Source organism: Colias croceus, chromosome 3, assembly GCF_905220415.1.
Source record: "Colias croceus chromosome 3, ilColCroc2.1".
NCBI classification, from domain to species: Eukaryota; Metazoa; Arthropoda; class Insecta; order Lepidoptera; family Pieridae; genus Colias; species Colias croceus.
Window position 1 is genome coordinate 9903401 of NC_059539.1, and position 17196 is coordinate 9920596.

The 17196-nt window shown below is 33.2% G+C and overlaps 1 protein-coding gene across 1 annotated transcript in view; it reads left to right on the forward strand.

Annotated features, from left to right (window-relative positions):
• Positions 1–17196, forward strand: part of LOC123706483 (myosin-VIIa) — a 43666-nt gene that overhangs the window by 1038 nt on the left and 25432 nt on the right. The window contains exon 2 of the mRNA XM_045655788.1: positions 13871–13919. Coding sequence (XP_045511744.1) covers positions 13902–13919 — 18 coding nt within the window. The 5' untranslated portion in view covers positions 13871–13901. The remainder of the gene's footprint in view (positions 1–13870; positions 13920–17196) is intronic.

The window sequence follows — 17196 nt, forward strand, 5'->3', positions numbered from 1 at the left end:
AATGTTGTCTATAACTTATCTTTAAAACCCCCATCTTAATCAACGTATTTTATTACCAAAACACACTTTATACCTTCTCACACTAAACAACAACAATAAACACTCTAGGAACACTCCCGTGTATTGGAGAGCACAGAAATGCGTCAGTCCTGTGGAATATTCTCTCCAGAGAACTGTCTATCAACAAGAAGGGGTTGACTAGTCTTTAAGTCCTGTCAATTTAGTGGACATTTCAAAGACCTTCTAATGGGTGAGAAGAAGACATTTTTGTCTAGTAAGAAAAGATAGAAGAATTTTTGGCTAGTCTCAATCGAGATTTGCTGCCGTGGCCAAAATCAGTCGGCAGGACCATTTTTACTATTTGTTTTATTGACAGAACAAACTACATGGGAAAATTCAGTTCTCATTGTTCGTTTGAAATGATACTGTAATACGAAACTAACCGCGAAGCCAATCGATTACAAAGTACCTTGTCGCAGTAACTTAAGAACATCATAATCCTTGTATAGAGGCGATACACAAAACAAAACAAGGCATCAATCATAAGAAACCAGTCTTACGATTATAGGTAATGTACACACGGCCTTCTCGTGTAAGGAATAAACAATACAAATTGCTTTTCACAATTCCCATAGAAAGTTACTAGTACTATTGAGCGAATCAAGTAATATTGACGTAAGAAACAATGAGATATTGCAAATATGTGTATAATATGTGATATTTAAGACCCACGCGTTAGCTTTGCTTCGCTTTTAAAAGTAACGAAAACTAAGGAATAAACAATCCATTAAATCAATAATCGAGATGTAGAAATGTGTTAGATTATATGTTTTTCTTTCATTTTCATTCATTGTATTCAAAAAACAATTAGCGAAACACATCCTGGAAGACCACACGCTCAAACTTTGAATGCAATGAATGAGTACCTAACCTAAACTTATGTTTATAGTATGTAACTTACTCTAAATTTTTAACTAACGAATGATATTTTTTATAAATACCTATGTTTAAAATTTAAGTTTCTCATGTAAGTGACTTAATGTCTTAATGGGAATAAATGTCTTTAAACCTTAAACCTTAAACCATTCTTCTTTCCTCTTAGAAATATATATTCCAACAAGTCAACATATACAAAGTGATGTCTTACACATATTGAATTCTTTAAATAAGTATACTATTAGTCTAGAATTCTAGAACCGCTTTCAATTCCTTATCCTTTTATGGATTCAGTTGATTTGGAATAGTCGAAATACCGGTTTAGCACTCTGCATCATTACCTATGTATCCACATAATGTGTCCAATGTATCCATATACATATACACTATCACCTATACCGGGTGTAATCGTTAAGTGTGTGTTCGATTATTCCGTAACTATTGCAGATATCAAAAAACTTTAAATTGATATCGAAGGAACTTAACCTTAGTAAAATGCAATTATAACCTTTTAAAATTAAAACGAGAAATATTAAAAAATGTTACATTAAACACTCCCATATACAGGGTCTATATAGGATATGGGTACTTAATCTTGAAACGGAAGGAATACAATACAGGCTCTTGAGTCTTGTGTGTTAAATTGTTTGCATGATATGGATAAAAACATAATCCGATTAGAGGATATAATAAGCAAGTTATTATAACACAATCGTACCTATATCTCATCAAAATTGAATTAGGTTTAAAGTTACGTCATTAATCAATATTGCGTAAACATGAATTATTAGAGTTCGATTGACTATCCGGAAAAACGATTGGACAAATCAAGATACGAAAAGTAACTTTATAAGTAACTAGTGGTCCGCCCCGGCTTCGCCCGTGGTACTTATTTCGCAATAAAAGGTAGCCTATGTCCTTTCTCGGGTATCAAAATATCTCCATACCAAATTTCATGCAAATTGGTTCAGTAGTTTAGGCGTGATTGAGTAACAGACAGACAGACAGACAGAGTTACTTTCGCATTTATAATATTAGTATGGATTCTTCAGAAACCTTGACTTGCTTTAACAAAAAAAAAAAACTACCTACCTTGATGTCGCTTTGCTAGTGCTATACTAGTTATTTTGAGATCACACCAAAACTTCATTTATTAAGTAATACAATTATAGTTATAACTATAATAATAATACTAGTTATCAGAAGCGTAGCGTGCCTTTGCGGGGCCCCGTATAAAAATTTGTTTGGGGGCCCTTAGGAAGGGTAAAGATTTCTCACAAAAGAAAAAAAAAATGTTTGCATAAAATAAGTATCTATCTGTCAGTTATTCCAAAAATTTTTACAAACAATTCAAATTAAATATACACACAGGAGAAAAATGTTGGGAATTTTTTTGTAATTTTTGCTTACGCACGTTGGGGGCCCCCTTGGCGCGGGGGCCCCGTATAATTGATACGGCAGATACGGCGGTAGCTACGCGCCTGCTAGTTATATTATAAATAAGATTCATAGAGAAATAAGTTAAAAACAATATCGTCTTCCATTCGAAACATTATGGTATGACTGATACACATATTTATCGTAGAACCGTTACCAAATTAATAAGTTTGTCTGCATTCGTTTCCTTGTAGGTCCGAGAATCTGGAGCAAGTGAAAGTATTAATTAATATTAATTACTGCTCTGGACTGGACAAATCTAAGCATTTAAGTTTTAACTATTAGTTTTAACAGTATGGAGAATGTTTTAACAAGAAATCTAAAATACGTTTTCGTGAACGTATTGTTCGTAGAAATGGAAAAATCAAGGCTTTATTAATAAGATTTATAAATATTCGTTAAGATCGTTTATAAATATTTATTAATTGAACTTTAATTTCTCTAATTAATACTAATGTATTTCGTCAAAAATATCAATTACTTACTGACGAACTCTATGATTTAATCGATCCTATATAAAAGACTTCAACGACTATAGTGCACTAAAATTATTAAACCAAAATAATATTGCGAATTTTACTATTTATAGATATATTTTTTTGTGTTTTTAAAACGACAATAAATAATTTAAGTTGTTCATATACATATATATATATATATACTTTATATATAGCTATAAACAACGTGTCAATCCTATTAAAAGCAGATAGAAATATCTTCAGACTCAAAGTACGTGCTAACTTGCATATTTGCATACACTCATCAATGTCTAACAATACATACATAATGAAGCATGCATTGCAATGGGAATATGAAATGGATTCGACCGACGACACGACTTTCACTGCGATCGTGCGTCGTCGCGCGTGAGGTCAAAACGGACGAATCGATTCGACACACGTTGCTATCTAGGTATACATTATCGGAATATTTATGTGTAAAAAATGTAATGTAAGCACGGAAATTCGAGCTTATTTTCTAGGTTTGATAGAATATAGAAACGTGACGATATTTTAGGTATGTGCATTTGTATATGATGCATTGAGTGTTACATTATTGTGACCAACCTATTAGTATGTTACATAATGTTTATTTTTTATTGTATTTTTTCGTACATCATATGATACTTCACGAATCAATATCGTCGTAAAATCACTTGTAGTTACAGTTTTGTGAGTTTTTTTACACTTTAGTACGATTTGGGTATTATTTAACTCTATATATAATAATAACAGTTGAACAGCAGCAAAATGTCATTTAAAACAAGTTTACTTTCGTAATGAAAGTATTTCGTAACGCATGTGACATGCGATCGAAACGCGTAGATTGACAAAGAAAGTTTTGTTAACTCCCTCTTAATATGTAGTCTCGACGCTATATTTGTAAACTGCTCGGTTCACTTTCTTCCGTACTGTCTACCTAACTGAATAACTTAAATTTGTTTTAATATTAATTTAGTATACCAATATGTAGAGCTAAGATTTCAGGCTGTGGTATTTCACTTTAGAAACAAATTACATTTTCTGTGTTTAAGGTCCTATCCACATGATATAAGTTAAATAATTCAGTTTCAGTGTTTTTACAAATATAGAGGAAAAGATCAAGGTGTAGGTTTTGAAACACACACAAGACAAGTGATAACTGCGTTAAAAACAACCGACTTCAAACTTGCACTTGCAAAATTTACAAATACCTACAGACAAAAATGCTCATAAAATAAAAACTACTGGGCCTATCCGAATAAAATTTTTATGGGACCAATTCGACACCATCCCGCATCGAACAAAAAAAGAATCACGTAAATCGGTTCAGAAACCTCGGAGTAATCGGTGTACATACATAAAAAAAAAAAAAATATACCGGCCGAATTGATAACCTCCTCCTTTTTTTTGAAGTCGGTTAAAAATATCATAAAACAGGCTTTAAAACTGGGATCGATGTGAAATATTTAATCAACTGTCATCAATGTATGTAATGACACTATCATATTATATGTTCACACCTCACTCGCTCAGTTGCAAGCACACGTTACGGCGACAATTAGCTGTGTCAACATCGTATGACGAAACGATACATTTTTATGTAGTCAGTATCTGTCAAATACACGATTCTAGCTCAAATTATCTTAGATATATGGACGATTTTCCTGTGATGAGTTTATCATAAAAATGTGCAACTTTGTTGCACTTTTCACGTTGTCTTTTGTAAGTGCTTATCATAAGTGACGTATTTAATAAACTGTTAATTCTGTCTTCACGACATACCTACAATATACATGACATATTTTTACATCAAAGAAATGTTCACCTTCTTTCATATTCAATAATTTTCAGTTTGAGCTCATATGTTTTAATAATTCTACGCCTATTCAAGTTCTTAATTATTTGGAAATGTGAAAGTTCTAAAACAAGTTTGTATGTTTATGCTGATAATGTTTAAATGGCGGAACGAAATTGATTGAACTTTGGCAAACAAATGAGCCATAACAGTAATTATTGTGATATTTTTTATTTCTATGTTGCACCGTCAATCTAATATCTATAATTTAATATTATAAAGCTGAAGAGTTTGTTTGTTTGAACGCGCTAATCTCAGGAACTACTGGTCCGATTTGAAAAATGATTTCGGTGGTAGATAGTCCATTCATCGAGGAAGGCTATAGGCTATATATCATCACGCTAAGACCAACAGCCCCCCTAGCCAAGTGGCTTTCTGTTAGCGTAGCGTTCAATAGAATAGACTACGAATGTATGAGATTGACGTAAGCTGTAGATAAACGTATCTAGGCTAGGCTAGGGGGGCAGGAGCGGAGTCCCCCGGGTGAAACCGCGGAGCGCAGCTAGTACATTATATTGCATACTACATACCTATATAACATTTGCGTAATATCAATCCCCAAGTAAATATATGTAATTTACACAGTTCTAGTTCCTATAAAGGGTGTTCTAGATACTTAATAAGTACGGTTTCTATCGATTAACAAGTACGTTTCGCTTCAGTAGTATGGCTTCATAAAATAATATGATGCAACCGCTATCAGCAACTATGTTGTATATTGAAACTATGAGGAAATGAGGCAAATATTTAACGAAGATTTATTAGTACAACTTGATTAGCGTATTTGATATAATGGATTACGCTAATGTGTAGGGTAGACTGGGTACGATTGAAACAAAGGACGGTTGAAACAACACGAATATCTCGTAAACCGTTGGTGGGGGGGTTAGGGGTCCAAGGGGAAAATGAAGCGCACAACTGTTCTAAACACGAACAACAATGTTGCGTCGATCTCCGCGCGCTTCAGCTGATTTTATAAGACCCTATTGTGTTTTTATGACCAAAAGTAAGTATTTTGGCTTGGAGATTTTTCCAATTATTAGCGTTTCTATTTAAGTGACAGTATTAAGTGTGCGTTTTTGTTTGAAGTGAATCTTGTGGAATATGAAATTGTGACTAGTTTTTGTGTATCATTGTTGTTACAATTACTATAACTGTATTTTACCTAAAGTAGGAGTTGGGGACGGTTGAAACATTTTTTTTGGGTACGGTTGAAACATTGTTGTAATTGTTTTTGATTTTTTTGAAGCCGATAGTACGTGTAAGAGAGATTTTGGGAAGACAAATAGACTTGACGAAGTACAAAGACGCATATGAGGAGGTGAAAACCGGAGAATCATTGCGAAAAGCGGCAGAGAAGCACGATTATTCGTTTCTAAGGTAAATTCGAATGCGAGATGACTCTGGCGAGCAAGAAAACAAAAAAATGGGATACAATAGAGGATATAACAATAGAAGGTATAATAATAGAGGGCGAAAAATCAGGAAGTCTACTATTTACAGTGACACACCAGATAAAGAAGAGATAAAAAAGAGCCAGAATTAATATTGAAACGAACAAGAGCTGAGCAAGTGAAGAAGCAATTGGATAGAGGAAAAAGGACGAAGTTTGATGGAGGAAAATGTAAAAGAAACACCATAAAAGCAAAAAGAAAATGTACAAGAGAAGATATCATCAGAAGATGAGGAGTAGGTACTTCTGTCTTGTTTGTACTTCACCATATTTAGAGAGCAGACCTTATTGTAAACGAGTTTCTTAATTATTGTTAGATTTAAAATAAACAATCAATAAAACATATTTTAATACTATATTTTGTATTATTCGCATGTTTTTCAACTGACCCCAATCACTGTTTCAACCGTCCCTGGTATGGGGACGGTTGAAACAAATCGGATTTATTTTTTTAATTTGATCTACTATTTTAAATAATACACCTGGAACTAAAACCACAGTGCCTATTAGTAGACAGATACATGCTCTTTTATTTAACATATATTTCACATCGCTCGGGTTATAAAAAGCAAAGTTATGGTCGTTTTAAGTGAAATTGTTTCAACCGTACCCAGTCTACCCTAGTTGCAGGAAACATAGCATGATGGATTTGTACTGAGTTTCATCATTATTACAATATGTACATTGTACATTATAATGAATTTATAAAGAAGTTAAAGTATTTGTAAAAATATAAATAAACCTTTGATTTGCATGAAGCAATATGTGGTTATTAGGATATAATATATCATCATTTATGCTTTCGAAAGAATATAGCATGGTTTGCATGCTATATTCTTCTTCCAATTATGATTTGCATTTGATTATGTACTTTGTAAATTTAAAGTTACATCATATGCTAAAAATAACAAAAATCACTAAACAGGCATTCGTAGTAACGCTTTTCACAGCAAAATATTATTTGAATGACGCATTGTTACAAAATATTCCATCGACTTGCAAATAAATTAATGTGTTTTATTGCAATTCGTAGAACACCTTCGTCATGGCCTCTATCATACCTAATTTTGTTTTTAGTGTTACAACTTCAAGAAATTGATTAATATGTTGCTAAAAGATTTGTAAAAGGGTTTCTTTGATAAACATAAACATAGTTCTTTCCTCGTTTATTTTACCCGAGAAAAGAGTAAAGTAGAGTAAATACTTCGTCGATGAGATGCGTTGGTATGTTGTAAAATTTTTGTACATAATTTTATCTTTGTAACCGAAATATAGGGAAATACTTAGTTATGAAAATATTACTCGCATTTCATTCATACATGTTTAATAAAAATATTATTTAATTTGTAATGAACGCACATTTTCACACGTTCTTGAAATAATATCAGATAACAATTATTTCGTTGTGTTATTCCGTTTACAATGGCAATTGTAACATTATTCTTTGTTATGGGTTATAACATTTACGAAACCATTTATTTTATTATAATTTTTAAAACTTGGAAACTTTTCGAAGGAATCTCTATGTTTAGCAGAAAAACAACACTGTAGCGTAATGGAAAATTAATAAAGCCCACAAAAAATGCAGCTATTACTAGGCATTTAAACCAACAAGAATAAATGCCATATGTATCATGTACCTACATTACCAAGAGATAAAGCTTCGCCTTATTCTCCAAAATTATAAGAGTATTATCCCGGTCGATAGAGCGTCATCTAATTTTCCAAAAAAATAACAATATGGTATTGCATTACGTACATATTTTGGGAGATTTAAAAAATAAATAATTGAATTACCAACAATAGTAATGTGTCTATTCACCCACGAACCACAGGTCATGGCTCGTGCCCGCACTTTTAAACAATGCTTACAGAAATATTTGTATTGTTCAATAGCTGCTTGTTTCATGTAGGTCAATAGACTGCTTCTGCATTGGTTAAATTTGGGAGCTGGGAAATGGAGGAAAAGTGGATAATGTTGGTAATGTTTTTTTTGGTGTATTTATTAAAATGTCTCACTGAAGTAAGGGGATGGAGATTTGCAAGAAACACTTAGATCATAGAAGGGATGAGCTGAGTAGTTTAACGTTTCTGTTGTAACTAAATGTAATTATTGTATACTTACTATTATTTAGATAAGCCGTTGGAAATTATGTTATATTGTTTGTGAAACTAAATATGTATAGGTTTATATTTACCTGCATATTAAACGAGATAAAAAAATGTATATAAGTAATTTATTCATATTTTTTTTCATTCTTAGGTATGATATGTATAATAACGAGTTTTTTTGAATCGATAAGTAATACGCTGTTATCTGACAAACTTACACAAAAAAATTGTAAAACAAAATGAAACTCAGATCTATTTAGATAAATTTGTTATTTTATCTCACGAGAACGCTTATCGATAATCGGGGTCCGGAACAAATAACCGTAGAATCTTTTTTGTTTTTTTTTTTTTCAATTTTTGAAGATAAAAGTTTGTATTAATCGCTTGATGCAATTATAATAAGGTTTGATATGAAAAATACATATTCTACAATATTATCCTTCTATTATTCTTGAATGTGCATATTAGTATGTTTTATATTACTTTTTTAATATGTAGGTCATCACGTATACATCAACTCTCGGCAGAGAAGATTTTGGAGAGTTTTTCTACATAATATATGTAATTATACTCATATGTACGAAAGTTTTGACAACATTTACTTCACAATATAATGGACATTATTATATTATACAGATAGTTGTTAATACCTACGTAAAAGCTAGTGTACCTACTCCTTATTCTGCCCGATATTAAATATTAGCCTGATGTTACTAAGATGGATATGTCTCTGATTGAAATACATTAAGATGAAAAGAAATTTTTTTTGACGACAAAAACCGGGTTTCTCTTCATCGTTGGAGTGATCGCTCAATCTGTTATCGAACATTCTAATCGGTACATTAAGCTAGAGGAAATCTAAAATCTGAGGTAATAAAGAACAAATGGTATCTGAATGATCATTTATCGATTGCTTTATATCTTGTGTAAAACTTCATAAAAAATAATATCATTGCATAATATGTCAAGACTATAAACACCTCCGGTATTTCTAGCGCTTGTCCAGTTTATGTATTGTAAGGTGTAAATCTTAATCCATATCGTCTCATATGCAGCCTGCAGGGCTTACTGAATACTTATAAGAAATTAATTAGGTCAATGTTATGAGAATGTAACATATTTAAACATTACATAATTTTCCTATAATAAGGTTAAACATATTGGCATACATTGGACAATATATTTGGAAACCAGCGTGCTCCACGGTTGTACCCGCTCAGCTTCTGTTGGGCAATCTAACACCAAATAATTTTTCAAATCGGAATCGAGATTAGCGCGTTCGAACAAACTCTTCAGCTTTATAATACATATTATAGATTAAACACTTTAGGCTGATAATAATTAATCTGGATATACAAATATGATGGTGAAATCATATTTACTTCAATCCCATTATCTAACTGCAAATTTTGACATTTAATCTAAGTGCTAAACCGGATCTTACCGTACAATTTTAATTTCTTCACTAATAAGTTATCTCGCTTTACAATGCCGTTATCTTGCTGTCAGTGCTAAAACTTGTTACACTTCGTAAACATCTAGTTATAAGTTTTTGATCACTTTAATGATATATGAACATTTTTCTTATTTTCTCTTATATTTCATACGAAATTTTAGTTTTCTCAAAATGTGAGAATTAATAAAAAAAATTATGTTTATTGCGTAAATTCTTTTATATAGCCAAGAGCCCTCTATTTAGAAAAAAATGTGTAGATATGATTAATAAAACAAGCGTTTAACAGTCACCACATATGCAGATAATCCTACACCTAATGAAGAAAGACTAGGTTGATGACTTATCATAGAGCTCCTGTAAAGTTGAAGACATAATATAACACAGTGACTTTTAAATTCTATTTCTAAATAATAAGCTAAGAACTACACCTTAATCATTTTGAAAGTCAGATCTGGTAATTCGTTTACCAATCGATCGCCGTTACATAGCGGCGCGAGTCAAGTTGACAAATATGGAGCAGGCTCGTCCGTTCCGCCTCGTCGCTGTTTGAGTAATACCTATGGTAATACCGGTTGTCTACTACCGGCTGGTGTCAACGGAATGTATTGCCATTTTACTGTACATGTGATCATGATTTGTACTCTGCGCGATTTGTCCTCTCAATTTTTTTATGAAAATCGCTAAGGAATAGGGGGAGAGGAGACCTAAAATAAGTGTAAAGGTTCGTGCAGTATAGTTGCATTTCAAGTTTGTTTACCTGATCCTATTTTTGCCCAACAAAGAACCCAAATATTATCAGCAGGTTCGGATTGTAGTTAGGTACTGCCTTTGTTTATTTTGATGACGGAGCAAGCAAAGAAGCAGGTGGGCCATCTGATGTTAAATGGTCACAAAAGACTACACAAATTATAGCAGAAACCTACGTAACCTACTTACTACAGGTCAGGTAATCTTTAACCGAACCATAACCTAGAAATTGATGCAATAGAATTATTACAACGATAATTTTTATTACGTCTTCATAGTCAAATAAATATGAAGAAGAATTGTTTTTAATAAACAATTAGTGTGATAAATACCACACTACTATTACCATACATCATAGTTAAACTATTCAAAAACGTAAAAGTGAAACCCATATTCCCATCGGTATTATGTCTAGTGGCCGTTACTGGGGTCAAATGAAACGTGAACGCCCCTCGAGATGGACGCCATTCAAAGCCTTTCCGGTGTTTAGTTCCGCTGTAATGATGCCGTTCTGTCAATCTATGAGCGTTACTGGCATTATAGCACGAACTGTATTCTAATTGCTATTTGTATTGGGGCGGATTATGGCTTCTTTGACGATGGAGAAGGTCGAGTAGGGTCACGTCTCAAATTTGAAATATCAGCTCTCCATCGAATCTTGAATTTGATAAAAATTGTACGTGCTTTTCTCGAAGCCACTCCACGACTTCAGATTTCACATTTTCTTCGTTCCACTTACGCGATTATTTCAGTTACCTCTTGATTTATCTCGAATAATGATTTCAGTTTATTATCCACAGATAAATGTATGTAAATATAATAATACAAGTATATTCTCTACCTATGGAATATCTTCTACAGATAATCTGTGAATGACTTACACACATGTTAATAGCTACATCAATCCTTCATTGTTCCACAAATAGCCGTCTTCATGCCGCATTGTTTGGAGTTAAAAGCAAAGGAAATTCGCAATGTTTACGAACAATTCAACAGAAACAATCGCGCTACTTACACCTGCGTACGCGCAGTTTGCACGCCTGCTTTGAACAACGAAACAAAAGTTGTGTTCATTTGTTTTTATTTTACTGTATGAAATATGAATAAATCTTAAATATGAATTGTATTTATATGTGAGCTGAAATGAATGGTTTTTAAATAAGTGGAATTCATTATTTTAGGTTATATTTTTCTTCATGGTTTTGCTTTATGATGACTATTGAATAATGCCTTTTTATGTTTATAATAAGAATTTTATTAACGTCCATGTGTGACAATGTTTGCGTAGAATCTTTTCTAGCGTAGGTAGGTAGGTACTTGATACCTACACAAAATAAAATGTTCAAGAGCCGCTAAAAAGTTACCGTAGTTGTGAACTAGTACCTACGTTTTGTAATGATATTTATCGAAAAAACATTCATTTTAATAATTCTTATAATAAATAATTGCAATCTCCGTTACTATCTACAATAAACCTTGAATATTTTAGCAACAGTCTACCTTGAAGTATAATTTACTCGTATGAAATTTATTATATCGGTAATAAAGAATATTAATCTAAACACGTCTGTATATTATTAGCTGCGACTTAACGTGCAGGAAGGCGGACATCATCTTTTATAGTAAAAACATATTACACCATCGAGCCTTTAGAAGAAATGATGTAATGTTGTTGTGAATAATGACTAAAATGGACGAAGATATCAAAACGTGTTCGATATTATTATTGAATATCAGTGCATTACCTAACTATATATATTAAAATTGTAGGAAAGTCAAAGCTGTATTTTGAGTAGTTTTTTAAAGAATACTTGGAGCTGATCTACAATCGATATTGAGTTCAAAAAATAGTGTCCGTTTGTCTGTTTGCCCAGACTAAATTCAAAAAGTTCTGCATGGATTTAGTTCAAATTGGCTATATCATCACGCTAAGACCAATATAAGCGGTCAAGCGGAGTAATGCGTGTAAAACTGCGGCACAGCAGGAACAGCCTAGTATTTTATAAAATGTAAACCTTTTCAATATTGGTCGTATTTGATAAATTAATCGCCCAAATGACTAGGAGATGGCGAAAACTGCGTCTGCATCCGATAACTATATGGAGCTTATTAGCTGGTTCTAACGCAACTTTGTTAATTAATATTATGAAACCGGGAATTTTTGAAACCCAATAAAGTATAATATCAAACTAAAACTTAATTAATAGATATTTTTAATGCATTTCGACATGACTTCTATACTTTTAAAGCAAATAAGTAGGTACCACCGGTTCGGACAGTACTTTCTACAGAGAAGATAGGCATGTTATGATTGTAATGTTGGATAATAGGAATGCAAATGACGACAAGCCTCTTATAGTAAAAGGTAGGAAGGAAGTGTGAGTAAATAATAAAAATTCCTATACTACAGATTACCAAATAGTTACTACGTAACCGAATACGTAGTAGGTATAAAATTACATTGAGAGCAGTGGTGGCTCAGTGGTGAGACCTCGGACTTTGAATCGATAAGTCCGGGTTTCGTGACCAGGCGAGCGTGCAGGAAATAAATTGATTTTTCAATTTATCTGCGCATGTTGTAACATCACCACTGCTCGAACGGTGAAGGAAAACATCGTGAGGAAACCGACATGTCGAAAAATTAAAAAGTTCGACGACATGTGTCATCCGCCAACACGCACTTGGCCAGCGTGGTGGATTATGGCCTGTACCCTCATAGGAGGCCCGTGTCCCAGCAGTGGGAACGTATAATATGGGCTGATGATGATGATGATGATAAAATTACAGATTTGCTCAAGAATATATTAAAATCTTTCAATCCAATGATACGACAATTTTATAAACCAGACTAACTTATCTGAGAGCAAATATTTGCAAAGAAATGCTCCCGTCATCTTTGTAGCAAAAAGTGTGCAAAACGAGAATGAATCAAGCACATTCAAGTCTCTCTCGCCGTGTTAGATTAATTAATAATTGCAAATAATGGTTGTAATGATAAATGATCGCTGTATAATGGCCCGCTGGTATGCGTGGCGCGATGTAATTGACTTTGACAAATGTTTTGTATTATATCCGGAGATCATTTGCCGCGTCTTTCTGTTCATCAAATGTTTTTATTTGGTTTTTATTGATGATAACTTTGGGTGTGGATTTAATGATCAGATGAATTTAACGCGTAGTTAGATGGTTTGACCTACTTAGTTTAACAATGTATAAGTTGAATCATTACTTCCTTCCAATCTTTGTCATAATTATGTTGAACATTAAATAAATATTAAGTATGTACCAGAAGAACTTTAATTCGGTATTTATGTTAAAAAATTTTTGTTTTAATATTTTATTGTTAGATATTAAGAAGTTATTATACTGAATTGTGTTATATTTTGTTTCAGGTCGAAACGGTGACCACATGTCGGCGACATCATGGTGATCGTTACCAGAGTAAGTAACTTTTAAGCTTTTCAATTTTTTTACATATTTACAATGAAAAGTTGTAAAACGGTATTTAAATTATAATAAATTCACACATAGACGCTCTTTTATTTAAAATCTAAAAATTGTAGAGATGACAGAGATTAAAAATAAGTTTTGATATGGTATCATGTATAATAATATACTTACTGAAAAGCCGAGAACGGATCATTAATACTCTATTATATAAATTATTAGTAATATCCAATTAATAAAATTATTGTTTACGTTTCGTATAATGAAAGTAAATTCTCCCACGCGAAATATACAATATTTCAAGTGCAAAGTTCAAGGTTCGATACAAAGTGACTTGCCTTGAATTAGTGAGTCTGTGAGTGAGTCTCACAATGAATCGAACTGAGTGCATAAGGATACGCTTGCAGAACTTGATTCGATAATGTATTTTCACTACGGGTTTGTGTGTGTATATTTTGTTTACTCATTATTCTGCGATGCTAGGATATAGAACCTATAATGTAGATTGTAGAGGTAAGAGGATCTTTAAAATATCCGAATGCTTTGTAAACTCTTGCATAATAATTGCAAATTAGGAACAGGTATTAAAAGTTTATGCACCTCGCTATTTGCGATTGACCGCCTCCTTGATACAGTGGTTGACGCGTGAGCGTAGCACCGAGGGTTCCTGGGTTCGGTTCCCGGTGGAGACGAAGAAAAAAAAATGTCTCGGTCTGGTAAGACACAGAAGGCTGATCACCTACTTGTCCCTAAAGAAAATCGACCCCTGAAACAGATATATAATGCATCTGCCCCTTACCCCACTAGAGGACATGGGACTTCACTTTTTTACTATTTGCGATTGCTTATAGTAAAATTTTTCTATACAAAGAAGACATTTAGTTCGCAATAATAATGCTTTTATTCTAACAATTTAAGCAGTAGGCTAGGGGTTTAAGCTATCAGCTAGTTTTTAGCAATCCATAAATTAGTGATACAATATTTGTGGAACGACTTTCAAAACAGCATAACCAGCAGACACAAAACAAAATTGTACATGTAATTTATCTTTAGGAACCTTCACTCTCCATTTATAATCAGCATCAAAAAATGTGTACCAATTACCGAAATACACATTAAATATTTGTAAGCGAGTGAAAACGTGCCACTTCTAAATTGGGTCTTTCAAACGTAGCGGCGTTGCAAGCCGACGGACAGGATTAGGCTATGAAACGCGCGTGCGAATATTTCTTAGTATGCGGTATATAGCACGATTTGGTTATATTATGTACGTGTCTGTGAGGAACTTTCTTGGGTATGAGTGTTGTATTCGAAATAAAACGGTTTATATTTTTGTACTGTTTGTTGAAGGGAAGGAAGAAGGGAAGGGTGTTGCTTGTATGTCAATATTTCAAAAAGAATAAGATATTATAGTTTTAGCAAGATATACTTAACAGAGAAGAATATCCTTAATTTAAAAGTTTAAAAGTAAAAAAAGTATGTAATATCAACTTGTAAAGGATTGTATCAATAGCTTAACACGTTAGCTGCGAAACAGGGCTTGAAACACCCTGTCCGTGTCTCGTCGTTATAGCGGTAGGAAAAAACGTAAACTTCTCTGTCGTGCGGGAGGCATAACTTCCATCTAGTTCAGTGTAGGAAAGTGATATCTATATATCTGAGATGTGCTATTGATTCCTAGTTTAATGGTATACCGACCTTAATACCGGGTTTCTTAGACCTCGTGCCGCACTGAACAAATAAAAATTCTAACACAGTGCGGAACGAGGTTGCGAACACCTCGTACCACCGCGCACCTCGTACCGCACCCTATGCTAGCTCACGTGGTTAGTGTTGTGCAACGCATTCGAGACTATTTGTGGAACAACTTATTGAAGCTTTTACAAAGAATGACTTGAATGTAGATACAGGTAATTTACAAACATCCTAACTACTCGTTATAATAAATATCGTTAATAGAAACGTGAATGTGACATGTTGAGTAAGTTTCTTCAAATAGGTTGATAATCATGATTACTATTAGTGTGTTTATTCATTGAATCAAAACACCCGGCAATCGGTGTATGGCTCATCAAAATTTAACTCTTGCCCAAGTCAACAAGCCAACAAACAAGGCATATCATCTCTTAAAGGGATCAAAGAAGAGGAGACGTGTAGGTTGTTACTAAAAACTCCGCACCTTCTTAACAAGTCGTGAGGCTGACAAAAAAGTAAAGAAAATTCTCACAGAATGCACTGGTTGCAAACAATATTACCTATTGTTTGGCCTGTTTTAATGAAAAACATCCATAAGTTTGATAAATAAATACAATTAAATAAAATCGATATTTCTTTTCCCATCACTAAATTATATGAAAAACTGCTATTGTTCAGTGCGGTATGGGGTACATCAGACCCCACATTTTATTTTACCCCTAGAATCTAAACTAACTAATCTAACCACGGGCGACGGTAGATTTAGGTTAATGAACTCATTGTTAATAATAATCACGACAAAAGCCGCACACTTTGTCTTATTTGGCGCCAAAAAAACGATTTTGGTCTCCTACGGGCGGTGGGGTTTAATATGCCTCGTGCCGCCACAATCTCTGGTATAGGACAAGGTTTAAAACGACCCGTAACGCAGTAATGGAAAGTACAGATATTTCTGTGCCGCAGTGAACGTGTTAAACCGCCTACATGTAGAAACTATTGAGATATATTATGTACATTTACGAGGATTAATAAGTATTATCAATGCTGTTATTTCATCTTTACTCATTACCGCGCTCTTAGTAGCCGCAATCGTGAATTACAGCGGAATATAGCAGGGTTCCGATCTGTGCGTTTGGCAACACATTCCGACCATTTCTTCAAAACTAGCACCTGCCGGGTCGTTCACCTTTCACATACATGTGCGCATATGATTTATAGTCATTTGGCTTTATTGTTTTTCGCTTTTCTATGCTATCACTTATGTGGTAAGGCGTTATTGCGTGTGACGATGAACATTCAACGTGTGCTCTTAAATATTATTTTGTTTTTGATTGAAATTCTACGATGTAGTTATACAACACGATTTACATTTAATTTTCTTTGACCTTGATGCATATTTTTTAATATTTTATATCTACATATTATTTACTTGCCCACCTGCGACTTCGAGTTTACCTAGAGATTTTTGTGAAAATCCCTACACTATTTTTCTAAATTCTAATATTTCTTATATTAAATTCAATTATTATCAGTATAATATACAAATATACTGTCATGTACGTTGGCTAAATAAGCT